At 45.7% G+C, this 15,828-nt stretch overlaps 1 protein-coding gene across 1 annotated transcript in view; it reads left to right on the top strand.

The window, feature by feature from the left end:
- LOC101734116 overlaps window positions 1-15,828 on the top strand; it is a 293,365-nt gene that overhangs the window by 263,954 nt on the left and 13,583 nt on the right. The window contains exons 18-21 of the mRNA XM_031893295.1: window positions 5,809-6,120; window positions 6,683-7,030; window positions 9,515-9,826; window positions 10,389-10,736. Coding sequence (XP_031749155.1) covers window positions 5,809-6,120; window positions 6,683-7,030; window positions 9,515-9,826; window positions 10,389-10,736 — 1,320 coding nt within the window. The remainder of the gene's footprint in view (window positions 1-5,808; window positions 6,121-6,682; window positions 7,031-9,514; window positions 9,827-10,388; window positions 10,737-15,828) is intronic.

The raw sequence follows: 15,828 nt of genomic DNA, 5'->3' as shown, positions 1-15,828 counted from the left end.
AATTTATAAGCTTTGTAGCAGGCCCATTTGTTGCTCAAATAAGTTGTACATAAGTGTATTGTCTATCTGCTGTTTGTTTATTCCAAGGATATTTGCTGGGTAACAATACTGTGTTTACTGTTTACCCTGCAATATACACAGAACAAACACATTGTACCTGGAACATTGGACAATCTGCTGCTTTTACTTGACTCAAACCTAAGATTTAATTCATATATCAAAGCAGATGTATACAGTCATGGCCCAAATTGTTGGCACCCCAGAAATTTTTCCAGAAAATCAAGTATTTCTCACAGAAAAGTATTGCAGTAACGCATGTTTTGCTATACACGTGTTTATTCCCTTTGTGGGTATTGGAACAGAACAAAATAGGGAGGAAAAAAAGCAAATTGGACATAATGTCACACAGAACTCCAAAAATGGGCCGGACAGAATTACTGGGCCCCCTTACCTTAATATTTGGTTGCACCCCCTTTGGAAAAAATAACTGAAATCAGTCGCTTCCTATAACCACCAATAAGCTTCTTACACCTCTCACCGGGAATTTTGCTAATAATTTGCTAAAAATGATAAAATCAATAGAAAATCCACTATGCTACCGGGACCAAACCGTAAATTATAAACTGTGAGTAGTGATGTCATCAGTTATAATCGGAGCTTAGTGATGTCATTTCTGTCACATGACTCACTAAGGGACATATTTATTATGCTGTGTCAAAAACGGCGAGAAAATTCGCCACACATCGCCAGGCTTTTCCATGTAAAAACGGCGTAAAATCGGCGTAATTTTTGTACACGTTTTTTCTTCCACCGGAACTTATTGAAAATAACGGTGTAATATCCGGCGTTCAGATACCGATCTTTTCCATTTATTTTACACAGCTTTTTACTCCGTTTTTTTGGCGAATTCGTTTTACACAGCATAATAAATACACCCCTAAAACTTGTATATTATAGTAATAGTATAGTAAAGTACCCCCTATTGTAAAATATAAGGATATTAGCAGTCAACTCTTACTTCCATGACCTGTGTAAAAGCACTCGGCCTTCAGCCTCGTCCCTTTATATGGTCATGGAACTCCTTGGTGACTTATAATATCTCTATATTTTACAATAGGGGGCACTTTATTTATTATATGTGTGTGACTTGTAAGTGCTACCTGGCTGATTGAGCATACTAATTAAGGGGGTGGAGTAAATCTGGTAAATTCTCAACAGACATTTGGCTGTTTGGTTTGAACCTCAATAAGTTTCTGACTGCACAGCGAGTTTGGGAGCTGCTAGCGAGTGTTGCATGTAATCTAAAGTTTTGCATGTAAATTTAAGTGTATAGCAGGCGTTTAAAACAAAAAAGGCGTTTGAAACTTAAAAGGCACTATACAAGGGATTGCACTCGGGAGACTGTAAGTACCCAGTTGCAATATGAGTTGCAGTATGATTGCTGGTGTTACTCAGTGTGCATCTTGTCGCATGTATGGGGTCCTGGAGCAGCAGTTCCATGCAGCATTTACTTGTGAGAGATGCAGGTGGGTTTTCCTCTTGGAATCTGAGGTGCAGAATCTAAGGGGGGAACTGGCAGCACTGAGGGCAGCTGCAAACATGGGGGAGAACAGGAGGCTCACTGAGCAACCACTGGCAGGGGCCGGTGTAGTGGGGGGGGAGAAGGGACAGTGGAGGTTAATGAGGGAGACAAATTTGTAACAGTTAAGAGGGGCAGTAGGGGGCACAAGGGTAGGGGGGCTGGTTCAAAGCTTGTACAAACCAACAGATTTGCCGCGTTAGGTGAAGATGCTGGGGAAGACAGCTCTGAGCTGGCGTGTATGGAGCAGGCTGACTCTCAGAGCACCCTGGGAGCCGGCACCTCTAATACAGGTGGGGGGAATAGTGCTAGGGAGGGAAGGCAGCTCTGAGCTGGCGTGTATGGAGCAGGCTGACTCTCAGAGCACCCTGGGAGCCGGCACCTCTAATACAGGTGGGGGGAGTAGTGCTAGGGAGGGAAGGCAGGTTATAGTTGTAGGGGATTCAATTATTAGAAAGGTGGATAGGGTAATTTGTCGCAAAGACCCTACATGCCGAACTGTGTGTTGCTTGCCTGGTGCTAGGGTTCGGCATGTGGTGGAACGAGTGGACAGATTGTTGGGAGGGGCTGGGGAAGACCCGGCGGTCTTGGTACACATAGGTACCAATGACAAAGTTAGAGGAGGGGGGGAAGACCCGGCGGTCTTGGTACACATAGGTACCAATGACAAAGTTAGAGGAGGGGGGGAAGTCCTCAAGAACGATTTTAAAAAGCTAGGTGCAAAGTTGAGGGCGAGGACTTCCAAGGTAATTTTCTCAGAGATATTACCTGTGCCACGAGCAACATTAAGAAGGCAGCGGGAGCTCAGGGAGATTAATGCGTGGCTGAGAGATTGGTGCAGGGAGGAGGGCTTTGGGTTTCTCCAGAACTGGGCTGATTTCTCAATCGGCTACAAGCTCTTTGCCAGGGATGGGCTGCACCTCAATGATGATGGGGCAGCTGCTTTGGGGGAAAAGATGGCTAGAGGGTTGGAGGAGATTTTAAACTAGGAGTGGGGGGGGAGGGTGCAGAGGGAAATTCTGTGGGAGACAGGATAGATGGGGTAGTGGGCATAGTAAGGAAAATTGGGGAGGAGACTTGCTTCGGGATACTGATAATGGCAGGGAGGCCCATAAGTTGTTTACACGTCATTCTCACGCCGGAACCAGTATTAAATGTATGTTTACCAATGCAAGGAGTCTGACTGGTAAAATGGGAGAGCTGGAGGTACTGGCGTTGGAGCGGAAATATGATGTGATTGGTGTTGCTGAAACTTGGTTGAATGAGTCTCATGACTGGGCTGTTAATATTGGGGGGTATACATTGTTTCGGAGGGACAGGGGCAATAGAAAAGGAGGAGGAGTGTGTCTGTTCATTAAGCACGACTTAAAAGCAAATATTAAGGAGGAAGTGATGGGGTTAACAGAGGGAGCTGAATCCTTATGGGTTGAGCTTCTCACAGATAGTAAAGAATCTACCAAGCTAATTGTAGGGGTATGCTATAGACCCCCTAATGTAAGCGAAGAGGAGGAGGCCCAGCTCCTGTTGCAAATAGAAAAGGCTGCTAGTTTGGGGCAAGTGATAATAATGGGGGATTTTAATTACCCTGATATTGACTGGGGCAATAGTACTGCCAGGACAGTAAATGGGAACAAGTTTATAAACTTGCTGCACGACAACTTTATGTCACAGGTTGTTGAGGAGCCAACCAGGAACAATGCTATACTAGATCTAGTGATCTCTAATGACCCAGAACGTATAGCAAATGTGCAAGTGGTTGAACCCCTGGGTAATAGTGACCATAATGTTATTTCATTTAATGTTTGGTGCAGGAAACAAATTTACACGGGGGCAACAAAGACACTGAATTTTAGGAAGGCAAATTTTAGCTCCTTAAGGGCAGCGCTTCAGGGCATAGATTGGGGCATTATGTTTTCTGATAAAAATACAGAGCAGAAATGGTTGTCATTTAAAATGATATTAAATCATTACTGTTCTCAATTCATTCCATTAATAAGAAAAAGTAGAAGTGTTAAGAATCCCCCTATGTGGCTTAACTCTGAGGTAAAGAAGTTAATAGGGAAAAAAAGGAAAGCTTTTAAGAAATATAAGTCAGAGGGGACAGTAGCTGCGTTTAATGATTATAAACACTATAACAAGTGTGTAAAACAGCAATCCGGAAGGCAAAGATAGAAAATGAGGAGCGCATCGCGGCCGAGGCCAAGACTAACCCCAAAAAGTTTTTTAAGTATATTAATAGTAAAAAGATGCAGGTTGAGGGTGTGGCCCCATTGAGTTATAATAACAATATGGTTACAGCGGATACAGAAAAGGCAGATGTGCTTAACCAGTTCTTTTCTTCTGTGTATACAGTAGAGGAGCCAGTGGGCCAAGTCTCACCCAATAGCTTCACTGTTGCCTCAGCTCCAACTACACAGTGGTTGGCACAGGATATGGTGCTTAAAGGGTTACACACGATAAATGTAAACAAGGCACCTGGGCCAGATGGAATACACCCTCGGGTACTGAGAGAGCTAGGGGCAGAATTGCAGTGGCCCTTGTTTCTGATATTCTCAGACTCTCTTTCATCAGGTATGGTACCTAGTGATTGGAAGAAGGCGAATGTCACTCCCATATTTAAAAAGGGAATAAGATCTCAGCCTGGCAATTATAGGCCTGTAAGTTTGACATCCGTGGTGACCAATTTAATTGCTTTTTATGATGAGGTAAGTAAGAAGCTGGACAGTGGGGATGCAGTAGATATAATCTATTTGGATTTTGCCAAAGCATTTGATACCGTTCCCCACAAACGACTGCTTTCTAAGCTAAGGTCTATTGGTCTTAGTGAAGTCGTTTGCACATGGATAGAAAACTGGCTACAGGATCGGGTACAGAGGGTGGTTGTTAATGGCACATTCTCTACTTGGAGTAAGGTTCTCAGTGGGGTCCCTCAGGGTTCTGTACTGGGTCCACTTTTGTTTAATTTGTTCATAAATGACTTAGGGGAGGGTATTATGAGTAATGTATCAGTGTTTGCAGATGACACAAAACTCTGCAGACCAGTCAATTCTATCCAGGATGTGACATCCCTGCAGCAGGATCTTGACCAACTGGCAATCTGGGCAGCTAAGTGGCAGATGAGATTTAATGTGGATAAATGTAAGGTCATGCACCTGGGATGTAAAAATATGCAAGCCCCGTATAACCTTAATGGGACTGCACTAGGCAAATCCATAATGGAGAAGGATCTTGGAGTCCTTGTAGATAATAAACTTGGCTGTAGCAAGCAATGCCAGGCAGCAGCTGCAAGGGCAAACAAGGTTCTGAGCTGTATTAAAAGGGGTATAGATTCACGGGAGGAGGGGGTTATTCTTCCCCTTTACAGAGCACTGGTAAGGCCCCATCTAGAATATGCTGTTCAGTTTTGGTCTCCAGTGCTCAAACGGGACATTATTGAGCTAGAGAGGGTCCAGAGAAGGGCAACTAAGCTGGTAAAGGGTATGGAAAGTCTCGGTTATGAAGAAAGACTGGCCAAGTTGGGTCTGTTTACACTGGAGAAGAGGCGCTTAAGAGGTGACATGATAACTATGTATAAATATATAAGGGGATCATATAATAACCTCTCTAATGTTTTATTTACCAGTAGGTCCTTCCAACGGACACGAGGGCACCCACTCCGTTTAGAAGAAGGGAGGTTCCATTTAAATATTCGGAAAGGATTTTTTACAGTGAGAGCTGTGAAGTTGTGGAATTCCCTCCCCGAATCAGTCGTACTGGCTGATACATTATATAGCTTTAAGAAGGGGCTGGATGGATTCTTAGCAAGTGAGGGAATACAGGGTTATGGGAGATAGCTCTTAGTACAAGTTGATACAGGGACTGGTCCGATTGCCATCTTGGAGTCAGGAAGGAATTTTTTCCCCTCTGAGGCAAATTAGAGAGGCTTCAGATGGGGTTTTTTGCCTTCCTCTGGATCAACTTGTAGTTAGGCAGGTTAGGTATAGGCATTATGGTTGAACTTGATGGACGTATGTCTTTTTTCAACCCAACTTACTATGTTACTATGTTACTATATATATGTCGGTATGAGACGCACACATATAACCCCCCTATCAGTGAATGTGCAGTAAATAGAAATATATATTTAATGAATAAGAGTTATTATATGAGTAGAGGTGAGTGAGTGGCACTGATATAATAAGGGGGGAGATTTGCCCTGTAACCTACATTTCTTTTCTTTCCCCTCCCAGCGGCCCCCAAGCAGCCAATCCCAGTGCAATGGTCTCTGTCTGATACAGGGGAAGCTCTCTGTACCCTCAGCCTGCAGAACTTTTATCCCAAACCCATAGAACTCACATGGACCTGCCTGACTGGGTCACAGCAAACAAACCTACACTCAGAACCTCAGTACCAGAATAATTCTGACCAAACCTTTAATGTTACAAGTTCATGTTCGGTACCTGAGAATCTGCTCCGACTCCCAGACTGTAAGATCCATGTCACCTGGAACCACCCGGCCATGGGGGCATCTGAATCCAGGGAGATCTGCCCCAGAGACCCAGGTAACCCCACTTCAGCATCTCTATATTATTGGCAGTGATAAACAATGGTTTGAAAGGTGGGTTAAAAATTGCTATGTTCATGGCTGCTTTGAATTCCTTGCAGCCCTCTGTTATTAGATGTTTTATTTGTTACTTATGAGAAGTGCTAATAGGCAATCATATTCTATCATTATAATTAGAACATTTGTCCCTATATAAATTATATTTGGGATATGATTAAGTGCAATTAGGGGGAGACTCAGTCTTTTGTATCTTTGGTGTTAGATTTCAATCCATAGAAATCCCTTATTCATATAGTTCCTTACACTACACGGCACAACCCTATGGGGTCAATGGGTTTACCTGGCAGTCAGGTAGATTCACTACCTTCTGGTGATGTACCTGAAATTCTATGCCCACGTTTGAGTTCACTGAGGGTTAAAAGTCATGGTGGTGCCAGGGTTGATGGTGGGTCCAAGCTGGCAGCGCCCAAGTGCAGGTTGTAAATTTGCTGACCTGCCCATCACTACAGAACCCCAAAGAAATGTACAGTTCTAAGCTTTCCCTTTCCTCCTATTGGCAGGTTTCCCATGGCGCCCCCAGGTGGCAGTGCAGCCCATACCAACCCTTACACAGGGCACAAAGGCGACATTGCGGTGGGATATCTCTGGCTATTTCCCCAATGCCCTGACAGTTACCTGGGCACTAAGGAAGACTGGGCATGAAGAGCCGATCTCTCCTCCCCACACACAGAATTACAGGGCTGAGAATAAACCAGGAAGGGCCCCATGTGGCACATATATCAGTACTGAGTATCTGCACTTCATCCCATCTATACTTTCCCACCAAGGGGCAGAAATTGTGTGCAGAGTGGCACATCCCAGCCTGGCACAGCCCATAGAGATTGGCACTGGGGCCTTACAGATAACAGGTGAGTCCCTTACACTATAATGTGTGTGTTGCTAGGTTGGTCTGGGCATAGAGACAAGTTGGTTGTAGAAAGATACAGTCATGGTGGGACATTACTGGTTTATCTGTCTGTCTGCATACAGAATTGTAGAACCAGAATTGATGGTGTATAGATGGCATTCAGTGGCATAATATAACAAAACTGTGCCCCCCCCCAAAAAAAATCTGTGACAATCCGGGAGCTATAATCATCTATAAACATCTGGGCTTGTTTCTGGAGGAACAATGCAGCAGGTCCCAAAACAGTGTTTGAGCCCAATCAGCTGGGATTCTCATTGGAGGATTCTTTTGCATATTAATTGGCCCTGGAGGGCGGGGCTCTCTCACACACAGGCACATAATGAGCAAACTGGGGCACTAAGTACCATTTGCATGTTAGTGCCACAACATGGCCGCCCACACTGGGAGCCCCTCCTGTTACTGGGGGCATAGTGTCCCACCTAATAACCCACTGGCACCCACTGACCAACAGAGTGGCACATCCCAGCCTGGGGGGGGGATAGAGGGGCACAGCACCATTATATGTGAGGGGTGAGTACCCCCTAATAACCCACTGGCACCCACTGACCTACAGAGTGGTACATCCCAGCCTGGGGGAGGGGATAGAGGGGCACAGGGACATTATACATGAGGGGTGTGTTTATATATATATATATATATGATACAGTTTGGTAATATCCCTATGGGACTGTAATAAAGGGGGTGAACCTTTACTAATATTAATAATTTGTATTAATTGAAATTAATAACAAATATTAATAAATATGCAGGATCAATGATTAAACCTTCTGATAGACTGTTAGTGAGCAATAACTTACACACACACAAGTAATAATAGAATCAAATAGATTTACTTATCTTAGTATGATTATAGTTACAAGCTCAGCCAGTTCTGCACAATTCAGCCCAATCGGGGGCCCCACAGCCTTTGGTGCAAGACCTTCAGGTTCCCGATAACCAAGCGATGATCCCAATGTCCCGGCACTGGTTCAGGGGCCCCAGGGGAACCTACTGACACAGGGTGGGGGCCCCTTTTATACCAGAATTCTTAGCAAACCCCCCAACACCAAGTGCTGACTTATTGTGCAATATTGTATACAAACTTTTGTCATGAACAAAACATCTAACTATACAATTTATAAGCTTTGTAGCAGGCCCATTTGTTGCTCAAATAAATTGTACATAAGTGTATTGTCTATCTGCTGTTTGTTTATTCCAAGGATATTTGCTGGGTAACAATACTGTGTTTACTGTTTACCCTGCAATATACACAGAACAAACACATTGTACCTGGAACATTGGACAATCTGCTGCTTTTACTTGACTCAAACCTAAGATTTAATTCATATATCAAAGCAGATGTATACAGTCATGGCCCAAATTGTTGGCACCCCAGAAATTTTTCCAGAAAATCAAGTATTTCTCACAGAAAAGTATTGCAGTAACGCATGTTTTGCTATACACGTGTTTATTCCCTTTGTGGGTATTGGAACAGAACAAAATAGGGAGGAAAAAAAGCAAATTGGACATAATGTCACACAGAACTCCAAAAATGGGCCGGACAGAATTACTGGGCCCCCTTACCTTAATATTTGGTTGCACCCCCTTTGGAAAAAATAACTGAAATCAGTCGCTTCCTATAACCACCAATAAGCTTCTTACACCTCTCACCGGGAATTTTGCTAATAATTTGCTAAAAATGATAAAATCAATAGAAAATCCACTATGCTACCGGGACCAAACCGTAAATTATAAACTGTGAGTAGTGATGTCATCAGTTATAATCGGAGCTTAGTGATGTCATTTCTGTCACATGACTCACTAAGGGACATATTTATTATGCTGTGTCAAAAACGGCGAGAAAATTCGCCACACATCGCCAGGCTTTTCCATGTAAAAACGGCGTAAAATCGGCGTAATTTTTGTACACGTTTTTTCTTCCACCGGAACTTATTGAAAATAACGGTGTAATATCCGGCGTTCAGATACCGATCTTTTCCATTTATTTTACACAGCTTTTTACTCCGTTTTTTTGGCGAATTCGTTTTACACAGCATAATAAATACACCCCTAAAACTTGTATATTATAGTAATAGTATAGTAAAGTACCCCCTATTGTAAAATATAAGGATATTAGCAGTCAACTCTTACTTCCATGACCTGTGTAAAAGCACTCGGCCTTCAGCCTCGTCCCTTTATATGGTCATGGAACTCCTTGGTGACTTATAATATCTCTATATTTTACAATAGGGGGCACTTTATTTATTATATATATGTCGGTATGAGACGCACACATATAACCCCCCTATCAGTGAATGTGCAGTAAATAGAAATATATATTTAATGAATAAGAGTTATTATATGAGTAGAGGTGAGTGAGTGGCACTGATATAATAAGGGGGGAGATTTGCCCTGTAACCTACATTTCTTTTCTTTCCCCTCCCAGCGGCCCCCAAGCAGCCAATCCCAGTGCAATGGTCTCTGTCTGATACAGGGGAAGCTCTCTGTACCCTCAGCCTGCAGAACTTTTATCCCAAACCCATAGAACTCACATGGACCTGCCTGACTGGGTCACAGCAAACAAACCTACACTCAGAACCTCAGTACCAGAATAATTCTGACCAAACCTTTAATGTTACAAGTTCATGTTCGGTACCTGAGAATCTGCTCCGACTCCCAGACTGTAAGATCCATGTCACCTGGAACCACCCGGCCATGGGGGCATCTGAATCCAGGGAGATCTGCCCCAGAGACCCAGGTAACCCCACTTCAGCATCTCTATATTATTGGCAGTGATAAACAATGGTTTGAAAGGTGGGTTAAAAATTGCTATGTTCATGGCTGCTTTGAATTCCTTGCAGCCCTCTGTTATTAGATGTTTTATTTGTTACTTATGAGAAGTGCTAATAGGCAATCATATTCTATCATTATAATTAGAACATTTGTCCCTATATAAATTATATTTGGGATATGATTAAGTGCAATTAGGGGGAGACTCAGTCTTTTGTATCTTTGGTGTTAGATTTCAATCCATAGAAATCCCTTATTCATATAGTTCCTTACACTACACGGCACAACCCTATGGGGTCAATGGGTTTACCTGGCAGTCAGGTAGATTCACTACCTTCTGGTGATGTACCTGAAATTCTATGCCCACGTTTGAGTTCACTGAGGGTTAAAAGTCATGGTGGTGCCAGGGTTGATGGTGGGTCCAAGCTGGCAGCGCCCAAGTGCAGGTTGTAAATTTGCTGACCTGCCCATCACTACAGAACCCCAAAGAAATGTACAGTTCTAAGCTTTCCCTTTCCTCCTATTGGCAGGTTTCCCATGGCGCCCCCAGGTGGCAGTGCAGCCCATACCAACCCTTACACAGGGCAGAGAGGCGACACTGCAGTGGGATATCTCTGGCTATTTCCCCAATGCCCTGACAGTTACCTGGGCACTAAGGAAGATTGGGCATGAAGAGCCGATCTCTCCTCCCCACACACAGAATTACTGGGCTGAGAATAAACCAGGAAGGGCCCCATGTGGCACATATATCAGTACTGAGTATCTGCACTTCATCCCATCTATACTTTCCCACCAAGGGGCAGAAATTGTGTGCAGAGTGGCACATCCCAGCCTGGCACAGCCCATAGAGATTGGCACTGGGGCCTTACAGATAACAGGTGAGTCCCTTACACTATAATGTGTGTGTTGCTAGGTTGGTCTGGGCATAGAGACAAGTTGGTTGTAGAAAGATACAGTCATGGTGGGACATTACTGGTTTATCTGTCTGTCTGCATACAGAATTGTAGAACCAGAATTGATGGTGTATAGATGGCATTCAGTGGCATAATATAACAAAACTGTGCCCCCCCCAAAAAAAAATCTGTGACAATCCGGGAGCTATAATCATCTATAAACATCTGGGCTTGTTTCTGGAGGAACAATGCAGCAGGTCCCAAAACAGTGTTTGAGCCCAATCAGCTGGGATTCTCATTGGAGGATTCTTTTGCATATTAATTGGCCCTGGAGGGCGGGGCTCTCTCACACACAGGCACATAATGAGCAAACTGGGGCACTAAGTACCATTTGCATGTTAGTGCCACAACATGGCCGCCCACACTGGGAGCCCCTCCTGTTACTGGGGGCATAGTGTCCCACCTAATAACCCACTGGCACCCACTGACCTACAGAGTGGCACATCCCAGCCTGGGGAGGGGGATAGAGAGGCACAGCACCATTATATGTGAGGGGTGAGTACCCCCTAATAACCCACTGGCACCCACTGACCTACAGAGTGGCACATCCCAGCCTGGGGAGGGGGATAGAGGGGCACAGCACCATTATATGTGAGGGGTGAGTACCCCCTAATAACCCACTGGCACCCACTGACCTACAGAGTGGCACATCCCAGCCTGGGGAGGGGGATAGAGGGGCACAGCACCATTATATGTGAGGGGTGAGTACCCCCTAATAACCCACTGGCACCCACTGACCTACAGAGTGGCACATCCCAGCCTGGGGAGGGGGATAGAGGGGCACAGCACCATTATATGTGAGGGGTGAGTACCCCCTAATAACCCACTGGCACCCACTGACCTACAGAGTGGCACATCCCAGCCTGGGGGGGGGATAGAGGGGCACAGCACCATTATATGTGAGGGGTGAGTACCCCCTAATAACCCACTGGCACCCACTGACCTACAGAGTGGTACATCCCAGCCTGGGGGGGGGGATAGAGAGGCACAGCACCATTATATGTGAGGGGTGAGTACCCCCTAATAACCCACTGGCACCCACTGACCTACAGAGTGGCACATCCCAGCCTGGGGGGGGGATAGAGGGGCACAGCACCATTATATGTGAGGGGTGAGTACCCCCTAATAACCCACTGGCACCCACTGACCTACAGAGTGGCACATCCCAGCCTGGGGGGGATAGAGAGGCACAGTACCATTATATGTGAGGGGTGAGTACCCCCTAATAACCCACTGGCACCCACTGACCTACAGAGTGGCACATCCCAGCCTGGGGGGGGGATAGAGAGGCACAGTACCATTATATGTGAGGGGTGAGTACCCCCTAATAACCCACTGGCACCCACTGACCTACAGAGTGGCACATCCCAGCCTGGGGGGGATAGAGAGGCACAGTACCATTATATGTGAGGGGTGAGTACCCCCTAATAACCCACTGGCACCCACTGACCTACAGAGTGGCACATCCCAGCCTGGGGGAGGGGATAGAGAGGCACAGCACCATTATATGTGAGGGGTGAGTACCCCCTAATAACCCACTGGCACCCACTGACCTACAGAGTGGCACAACCCAGCCTGGGGGAGGGGATAGAGAGGCGCAGCACCATTATATGTGAGGGGTGAGTACCCCCTTATAACCCACTGGCACCCACTGACCTACAGAGTGGCACATCCCAGCCTGGGGGGGATAGAGAGGCACAGTACCATTATATGTGAGGGGTGAGTACCCCTAATAACCCACTGGCACCCACTGACCTACAGAGTGGTACATCCCAGCCTGGGGGGGGGATAGAGAGGCACAGCACCATTATATGTGAGGGGTGAGTACCCCCTAATAACCCACTGGCACCCACTGACCTACAGAGTGGTACATCCCAGCCTGGGGGGGGGGATAGAGAGGCACAGCACCATTATATGTGAGGGGTGAGTACCCCCTAATAACCCACTGGCACCCACTGACCTACAGAGTGGCACATCCCAGCCTGGGGGGGATAGAGAGGCACAGTACCATTATATGTGAGGGGTGAGTACCCCCTAATAACCCACTGGCACCCACTGACCTACAGAGTGGCACATCCCAGCCTGGGGGGGATAAAGAGGCACAGCACCATTATATGTGAGGGGTGAGTACCCCCTAATAACCCACTGGCACCCACTGACCTACAGAGTGGCACATCCCAGCCTGGGGGGGATAGAGAGGCACAGCACCATTATATGTGAGGGGTGAGTACCCCCTAATAACCCACTGGCACCCACTGACCTACAGAGTGGCACATCCCAGCCTGGGGGGGGGGGATAGAGAGGCACAGCACCATTATATGTGAGGGGTGAGTACCCCCTAATAACCCACTGGCACCCACTGACCAACAGAGTGGTACATCCCAGCCTTGTGGGGGATAGAGAGTCACAGTACCATTATATGTGAGGGGTGAGTACCCCCTAATAACCCACTGGCACCCACTGACCTACAGAGTGGCACATCCCAGCCTGGGGGGGGGGATAGAGAGGCACAGCACCATTATATGTGAGGGGTGAGTACCCCCTAATAACCCACTGGCACCCACTGACCTACAGAGTGGCACATCCCAGCCTGGGGGGGGGGATAGAGAGGCGCAGCACCATTATATGTGAGGGGTGAGTACCCCCTAATAACCCACTGGCACCCACTGACCTACAGAGTGGTACATCCCAGCCTGGGGGAGGGGATAGAGAGGCACAGCACCATTATATGTGAGGGGTGAGTAACCCCTAATAACCCACTGGCACCCACTGACCTACAGAGTGGTACATCCCAGCCTGGGTGGGGGGATAGAGAGGTGCACAGCACCATTATATGTGAGGGGTGAGTACCCCCTAATAACCCACTGGCACCCACTGACCTACAGAGTGGCACATCCCAGCCTGGGGGGGGGGGATAGAGAGGCACAGCACCATTATATGTGAGGGGTGAGTACCCCCTAATAACCCACTGGCACCCACTGACCTACAGAGTGGCACATCCCAGCCTGGGGGGGGGGATAGAGAGGCGCAGCACCATTATATGTGAGGGGTGAGTACCCCCTAATAACCCACTGGCACCCACTGACCTACAGAGTGGCACATCCCAGCCTGGGGGAGGGGATAGAGAGGCACAGCACCATTATATGTGAGGGGTGAGTACCCCCTAATAACCCACTGGCACCCACTGACCTACAGAGTGGCACATCCCAGCCTGGGGGGGGCGGATAGAGAGGCACAGCACCATTATATGTGAGGGGTGAGTACCCCTTAATAACCCACTGGCACCCACTGACCTACAGAGTGGTACATCCCAGCCTGGGGGAGGGGATAGAGGGGCACAGGGACATTATACATGAGGGGTGTGTTTATATATATATATATATATGATACAGTTTGGTAATATCCCTATGGGACTGTAATAAAGGGGGTGAACCTTTACTAATATTAATAATTTGTATTAATTGAAATTAATAACAAATATTAATACATATGCAGGATCAATGATTAAACCTTCTGATAGACTGTTAGTGAGCAATAACTTACACACACACAAGTAATAATAGAATCAAATAGATTTACTTATCTCTGTATGATTATAGTTACAAGCTCAGCCAGTTCTGCACAATTCAGCCCAATCGGGGGCCCCACAGCCTTTGGTGCAAGACCTTCAGGTTCCCGATAACCAAGCGATGATCCCAATGTCCCGGCACTGGTTCAGGGGCCCCAGGGGAACCTACTGACACAGGGTGGGGGCCCCTTTTATACCAGAATTCTTAGCAAACCCCCCAACACCAAGTGCTGACTTATTGTGCAATATTGTATACAAACTTTTGTCATGAACAAAACATCTAACTATACAATTTATAAGCTTTGTAGCAGGCCCATTTGTTGCTCAAATAAGTTGTACATAAGTGTATTGTCTATCTGCTGTTTGTTTATTCCAAGGATATTTGCTGGGTAACAATACTGTGTTTACTGTTTACCCTGCAATATACACAGAACAAACACATTGTACCTGGAACATTGGACAATCTGCTGCTTTTACTTGACTCAAACCTAAGATTTAATTCATATATCAAAGCAGATGTATACAGTCATGGCCCAAATTGTTGGCACCCCAGAAATTTTTCCAGAAAATCAAGTATTTCTCACAGAAAAGTATTGCAGTAACGCATGTTTTGCTATACACGTGTTTATTCCCTTTGTGGGTATTGGAACAGAACAAAATAGGGAGGAAAAAAAGCAAATTGGACATAATGTCACACAGAACTCCAAAATGGGCCGGACAGAATTACTGGGCCCCCTTACCTTAATATTTGGTTGCACCCCCTTTGGAAAAAATAACTGAAATCAGTCGCTTCCTATAACCACCAATAAGCTTCTTACACCTCTCACCGGGAATTTTGCTAATAATTTGCTAAAAATGATAAAATCAATAGAAAATCCACTATGCTACCGGGACCAAACCGTAAATTATAAACTGTGAGTAGTGATGTCATCAGTTATAATCGGAGCTTAGTGATGTCATTTCTGTCACATGACTCACTAAGGGACATATTTATTATGCTGTGTCAAAAACGGCGAGAAAATTCGCCACACATCGCCAGGCTTTTCCATGTAAAAACGGCGTAAAATCGGCGTAATTTTTGTACACGTTTTTTCTTCCACCGGAACTTATTGAAAATAACGGTGTAATATCCGGCGTTCAGATACCGATCTTTTCCATTTATTTTACACAGCTTTTTACTTCCGTTTTTTTGGCGAATTCGTTTTACACAGCATAATAAATACACCCCTAAAACTTGTATATTATAGTAATAGTATAGTAAAGTACCCCCTATTGTAAAATATAAGGATATTAGCAGTCAACTCTTACTTCCATGACCTGTGTAAAAGCACTCGGCCTTCAGCCTCGTCCCTTTATATGGTCATGGAACTCCTTGGTGACTTATAATATCTCTATATTTTACAATAGGGGGCACTTTATTTATTATATATATGTCGGTATGAGACGCAC

Source organism: Xenopus tropicalis, chromosome 9 (assembly GCF_000004195.4).
Source record: "Xenopus tropicalis strain Nigerian chromosome 9, UCB_Xtro_10.0, whole genome shotgun sequence".
NCBI lineage: Eukaryota > Metazoa > Chordata > Amphibia > Anura > Pipidae > Xenopus > Xenopus tropicalis.
The sequence above is the reverse complement of the archived record's forward strand: the minus strand, read 5'-3'. Positions and strand labels throughout refer to the sequence as shown.